This window comes from Bombina bombina, chromosome 1, assembly GCF_027579735.1.
Source record: "Bombina bombina isolate aBomBom1 chromosome 1, aBomBom1.pri, whole genome shotgun sequence".
In the NCBI taxonomy this organism is placed as follows: Eukaryota; Metazoa; Chordata; class Amphibia; order Anura; family Bombinatoridae; genus Bombina; species Bombina bombina.
The window spans coordinates 215,808,880-215,815,430 of NC_069499.1; the positions used below are offsets into that span (position 1 = coordinate 215,808,880).

Consider the following 6,551-nt stretch of genomic DNA (forward strand, 5'->3'; position numbering starts at 1 on the left):
CCCAATTTTGTTCTTTTCTGATTCAGATAGAGCATGCAATTTTAAGCAACTTTCTTATTTACTCCTATTAATTTTTCTTCGTTCACTTGCTATCTTTATTTGAAAAAGAAGGCATCTAAACTAAGGAGCCAGGCAATTTTTGGTTCAGAATACTAGACAGCACTTGTTTATTAGTGGGTGAATTTATCCACCAACCCAGGTTGTTCACACAAATGGGCCGGCATCTAAACTTACATTCTTGCTTTTCAAATAAAGATACCAAGAGAATGAAGAACATTTGATAATAGGAGTAAATTAGAAAGTTGCTTAAAATTGCATGCTCTATCTGAATCACAAAAGAAAAAATGTGGGTTCAGTGTCCCTTTAATTACTTTGCGTGACGGGGAGATGGCGGTTTAGGGGTTAATAGTTTATTTAGGTTGTGTTGTGGGGAGGGGTCGGCGGTTTAGGGGTTAATAGTTATTTAATTGGTTTGCATTGTGGGGGGATGGCGGTTTAGGCGTTAATAGTTAATTTAGATAGTTTGTGAAGATTGAGGAATGGTGGTTTAGGGGTTAATAGTTTTATTTAGGGTTTGCGATGTGGGGAGATGGCGGTTTAGGGTTTAATAGTATCATTTAGGGTTTGTGATGTGAGGGGATGGCAGATTAGGGGTTAAATTGTAGTTTATGGGTGTAAGTGTAATGGGTGATAGATGTTTTTCTTTCTCATACCAAACACAGCTAAATATCCTTTCACCTATAAAAGAAACCATAAAATAAAAAATACTACACAAAATTCACATTCAAAATTTTATATTTAGTTGTCAAATACAGCTGATTTATCTGGTGCCATCAGACTTCATAAACAACAAAAGTGCTTGAAATATAAAAAGTACGCTTATCTTGAGTGGACACCACCTTACACAATTTCTTGCCTGTTCTCGCAGCTCTTCAGTCATCAAAGTTCTTGTTTACAACTCTTTGCCCTGCACTGAGAGCTCTGACGTTCCAACAATAGCAGCATGCCTGGGTGTCCTTTATTTTGAGTTGTATATATATATATATACATATATTTACAGTACAGTGTCCATATGGATGCCCTTCATAGAATAAGAGATGATTTCCCACTGAAGAGTCAGCTCTTGCGGAAAAATTTGTAGTAGACTAATCCACCCAGAATGGCAAGTTCCAGGAGAATGATAACGGAGAGGAGAAGTTTGTTGGTAACAATTCTAGAAACAATTTAGAGAAAGATGATTAACAACAACAACAACAACAACAACATAGTATATGACCCATTATACATGAGCTATGTAAATTTACACATAATGGCATTAGGTTAGTTGTCAATTCCTGTTCTCAGGGCACACTAACAAGCCATATTTTCAGGATTTCTGTATTAGAAGATAGGTGAAATAATCAGCTGGTCAGTAACCCTGGTGCTCTCACCCAAGGTAATACTAAAAATATGGCCTGCTAGGTGTGGTAAGGACTCGTAGATCACCATACGTTCCCTCTATAATTTTAATTTTAGCTCTGAAAGGTACTGGTTTGAAACGGACAGTCCATTCAAAATATAAATGCACATAGATGAATTACATCTTTGAATAGAAGCATATTTGCAATATACATATATTGGCAAAAATGCTTCTAGTAAAAGTTATCACTGTTTAAGTGTTAGCATTTTTCTCTACATGTGCATGTGAAGTATAGCTAGCTATATTCTCAGTTGAGCTTGTATCATGTCCGCAATTAACAATTCGAGTCATTACCAGATGGTACAAGCACCTTAGGCTCTCTGAGTAAGTGCTGCGTTTGAAATGCTGGTGCACGTTGCATACTTGAAAACACTTTTAAAACAGCTATAGCTTTTATTAGAAGCATTTTGGCCAATACATGTACATTACAAAAATGCTTCTATTCAAAACTTAAAGGCATCCATGTGGATTTAAATTTTGTCTGGATTGTACATTTAAGAATAACTTAAAGGATCACATTTCTTTCCTAAGATATGGAGAGTCCACAACGTCATTCAATTACTAGTGAGAATATCACTCCAGGCCAGCAGGAGGAGGCAAAGAGCACCACAGCAAAGCTGTTAAGTGTCAATCCCGTACCCATTCTCTTTGCCTCTGTCAATGGAGGAGGTAAAGTTTGGTGTCAGAAGAAATGAATTCCTTTTTCGGGTACTTTTCCCTGTAAGCAAGGATTTGGGTTTAGCTGAGTCCACGTTCATCCCGGCGAGTGGGCTCTCCATCTGGAGGTGTTCTCCAGGTTATCCCTCAAGTGGGGGGTGCCGAGGTTGGATCTGATGGCGTCTCGGCAGAACACCAAGCTTCCAAGATACGGTTCAAGGTCAAGAGATGCGCAGGCCGCTCTGAAAGAGGCTCTGGCGGTTCCTGGGGTTTTCGGTCTAGCATACCTGTTTCCTCCGTTTATGCTCCTTCCATGAGTCATTGCTCGTATAAAACAGGAGAGAGTGTTGGTAATTCTAATAGCTCCTGCATGGCCTCGCAGGATCTGGTATGCAGACCTAGTAACGATGTCATCTCTGCCAACTTGGGAGTTGCCTCTAAGGAAGGACCTTCTAACTCAGGGTCCATTCCTCCATCCAAATCTCATTTCTCTGAAGCTGACTGCTTGGAGATTGAACGCTTAGTTTTTGCTAAGCGTGGGTTTTCTGAGTCGGTCATTGAGACCATGCTACAGGCTTGCAAGCCTGTTACTCGTAAAATGTATCATAAGGTATGGCATAAATACCTTTATTGGTGTGAATCCAAAAGGCTACTCTTGGAGTAGGGTCAGGATTCCTAGGATTTTGTCTTTTCTCCAGGAAAGTCTGGAGAAAGGGTTGTCAGTCAGTTCTCTGAAAGGTCAGATTTCTACTTTATCTAATTCTTTTACATAATCGTCTGGCAGATGTGCCAGATGTTCAATCTTTTTCTCAGGCCCTGGTCAGAATCAGGCCTGTGTTTAGACCTGTTGCTCCTCCTTGGAGCCTTAACCTTGTTCTTAAAGTTTTGCAGCAGGCTCTGTTTGAGCCAATGCATTCTATAGATATTAAGTTGTTATCTTGTTTCTTCTTGCTATCGCTTCAACTCTGAGAGTTTCGGAAACTCTCGGCTTTGCAGTGTGATTCACCTTACCTTATCTTTCATGCGGATATGGCAGTTCTTTGTACTAAATTGGGTTGTCTTCCGAAAGTGGTTTCGGATAGAAATATTAATCAGGAAATTGTTGTTCCTTCTCTATGTCCCAATCCTCCTTCTCATAAAGAAAGTCTGATGCACAACTTGGATGCGTGTTCTAAAATTCTACCTACAGGTGACTAAGGATTTCCGCCAGTCTTCTGCCCTGTTTTTTTGTTTCTCAGGAAAGCGTAAGTGTCAGAAGGCTACCGGCTACTTCTCTTTCCCTCTGGTTGAGAAGTATAATTCGTTTTGCTTATGAGACTGCTGGTCAGCAGCCTCCTGAGAGAATTACAGCTCATTCCACTAGGGCTTTCTCCTCTTCTTGGGCTTTCAAAAATGAAGCTTCGGTGGAACAGATTTGCAAGGCTGCAACTTGGTCCTCTCTGCATACTTTTTCTAAATTTTACAAATTTGACACTTTTGCCTCGGCTGAGCCCTCTTCTGTGAGAAAGGTTCTTTAAGCGGTGGTGCCTTCTGTTTAGGTTTGCCTGTCTTGTTCTCCCTCCCTATTCATTCTGTGTCCTCTAGCTTGGGTATTGGTTCCACCTGGTAATTGGAATGACGTTGTGGACTCTCCATATCTTAGGAAAGAAAACAAAATTTATGCTTACCTGATCAATTTCTTTCTTTCCGGATACGGAGAGTCCACGACCCAACCCTTAATTAAGACAGTTATTTTTTTTACTAAACCTCAGGCACCTTTACACCTTTGTGTTATTCCCTGTTCCATTTCGCTTCGGCTGAATGACTGGGGATTATGGGTAGGAGAGTGACACCTAACAGCTTTGCTGTGGTGCTCTTTGCCTCCTCCTGCTGGCCAGAGGTGATATCCCCACTAGTAATTGGAATGACGTCGTGCACTCTCCATATCCGGAAAGAAAGATATTTATCAGGAAAGCATAAATTTAGTTTTTTGTGTATATACAGGCAAATGAGGTTAAATATTTATTTTTAATTTTTTTCATTTGCAGGGTCAACGAGCAAAATTTGAGCAATTCTATTAGTAGAAACAAAATACCACTATAAAAAAGTAACAGGGGAAATTAGCAAAATACAGTAATTGGCACACAGATCCAGAAAGATGACAAAAATGCCAAGAACTCTGTAATATCCCCACTACTCCTCTAACTTTCTCAGTTTTAACTTTCCCTGTTACAGTCGCATCTTCACTGGTGCTCTGACTCCTTCACCATATCCTGCTCCAGAGAGCAAGGGAGTTAAGTAAAGACTGATGAAGTGTCAGCTCCGATACACACTCAGGGGTCGATTTATCAAGCTCCATATGGAGCTGTATTCAGCTGTTTCCGCACGACCCTTCAGGCTCGCTGGAAAACAGGAGTTAAGAAGCAGCGAAAACAACCCTGGTTGCTCACCAAAAATGGGCCGGCTTCTAAACTTACATTCTTGCTTTTCAAATAAAGATACCAAGGGAATGAAGAAAATTTTATAATAGGAGTAAATTAGAAAGTTGCTTAAAATTGCATGCTCTATCTGAATCACAAAAGAAAACATTTGGGTTCAGTGTCCCTTTAATTCCTGATATCCAGAAGATTTTTAAGTTCCTTCATAAATATTACAAAATGCACCTAAAAAGTAACGAACGGAATTAATGGCAACTACAAAATGCCTGTTTTCTCTCACATTGTGGTCACAAATTAAAGGGATAGTTAACACCAAAAATGTTTTTATTTATAGAGATAGATAATCCCTTTATTTACCATTCCCCAGTTTTGCATAACCAACACTGTTATATAAATATACACATTTTACCTCTGTAATTATCTGGTATCTAAGATTCTGCACACTGCCTCCTTATCTCAGTTCTTTTGACAGACTGGCATTTCAGGCAATTAGTGCTGAATTTACCTAGGTTTAACGTTCAACTAAGAATATCAAGAGAACAAAGAAAATTTGATCATAAAAGTAAATTGGAAAGTTGTTTAAAGTTACATTCCCTATCTGAATCATGAAAGTTTAATTTGGACTTTACTATCCCTTTAAGCAGAAGATGATTAAATAACATTGAACCAATACAAAAATCTTGTTCTCTATCACATTGTAATCACAAATGAAGCAGACTGTGACCGGACTGTAAGCCGACGGACATTTGGCCCACGGACATTTGGCCGGCCACGAGATAGATAAATAGATTCGATAGACAGATAAATTTGATAGAGTAATTCCCAGACAGAGAACAGAGCACTCTGGAGTGTATCTGCCCTCGGCTGAACTTGAGACACGCTTCAGCATTCTGTCCGTCAGCCAAATGTCAGTCGGACAGAATGCTATCGGTCAAATTTCCGTCTGCATTCTATCAGGGCACCAAAACAGACAATGTCATAGATTGCTTCAATGCCAATACAAAAATCCTGTTTTCTCTCACCTTGTGATCAAACTGAAAAGCTTTAAATGGACAGTCTAGTATAAATTAAACTTTCATTATTCAGATAGGACTTTTAATTTTAATCAACTTTCCAATTTACTTTTATCATCAAATTTGCTTTTTTTCTCTTGGTATTCTTAGTTTAAACTAAACATAGGTAGGCTCATATGCTAATTTCTAAGCCTTTGAGGGCTGCCTCTTATCACATGCTTTTTTAATCTCTTTTCAATACAAAGACTAAAAGTACACGTGGGCCATATAGATAACACTGTGTTCAGGCACAGGGGGTTATTTAAGATTTAGCACAAAACAATGCTAAATGGAAGACAATAGATAATAAACAGTCACAGTCATGTGATCAGGGGGCTGGAAGAAGGTTCATAGATACAAGGCAATCACAGAGGTAAAAAGTATATTAATATAACTGTGTTGGTTATACAAAACTGGGGAATGGGTAATAAAGGGATTATCTATCTTTTAAAACAATAACAATTCTATGGTAGACTGTCCCTTTAAATAAGGGGGAATCAGTGTTATAATGTAGGACTCAATGTAGCCTCTTCAACTATGAAAGTGGCTAGATTTTCTAAAAATTAAGACTGCCATCCACTCTTTGGGGTCTTTCCCAAGACTGTTAAACATATCTGACATGGAGTAAACAGAGGATACATATTTGGGATCATAAATAACATGCCTGGGTTTGTTCATTCTTCCTTATTAGATCAGAAATAACTGCTTTAACAATAGGAAGCACTGCAAGCAAAATAGAGGGCAGCATAAATTATTGTTTCAGAAATGGATAGAAGAAATCTTAAAACTAAAAGAGCACCCTCTGTTGCCCAAAAAAGTAATTACAGTGCCTATTACCAATGCAAAAAAACTCCTCTGGCTTTGTCTTTCATGTTTTTGTGTGCATATAAATAAAAGTAAATATGATATAAAAAAAGCCCAGTTATCTACTCCGTTTTGGTGGCGGTGGTTGTTGTGATGCCCATG

The 6,551-nt window shown here is 38.7% G+C and overlaps 1 protein-coding gene across 1 annotated transcript in view; it reads right to left on the bottom strand.

Moving 5' to 3' along the window:
- Positions 1–777: 777 nt before the first annotated feature.
- VTI1B (vesicle transport through interaction with t-SNAREs 1B) overlaps positions 778–6,551 on the bottom strand; it is an 81,104-nt gene continuing 75,330 nt past the window's right edge. The window contains exon 6 of the mRNA XM_053697841.1: positions 778–1,213. Coding sequence (XP_053553816.1) covers positions 1,117–1,213 — 97 coding nt within the window. The 3' untranslated portion in view covers positions 778–1,116. The remainder of the gene's footprint in view (positions 1,214–6,551) is intronic.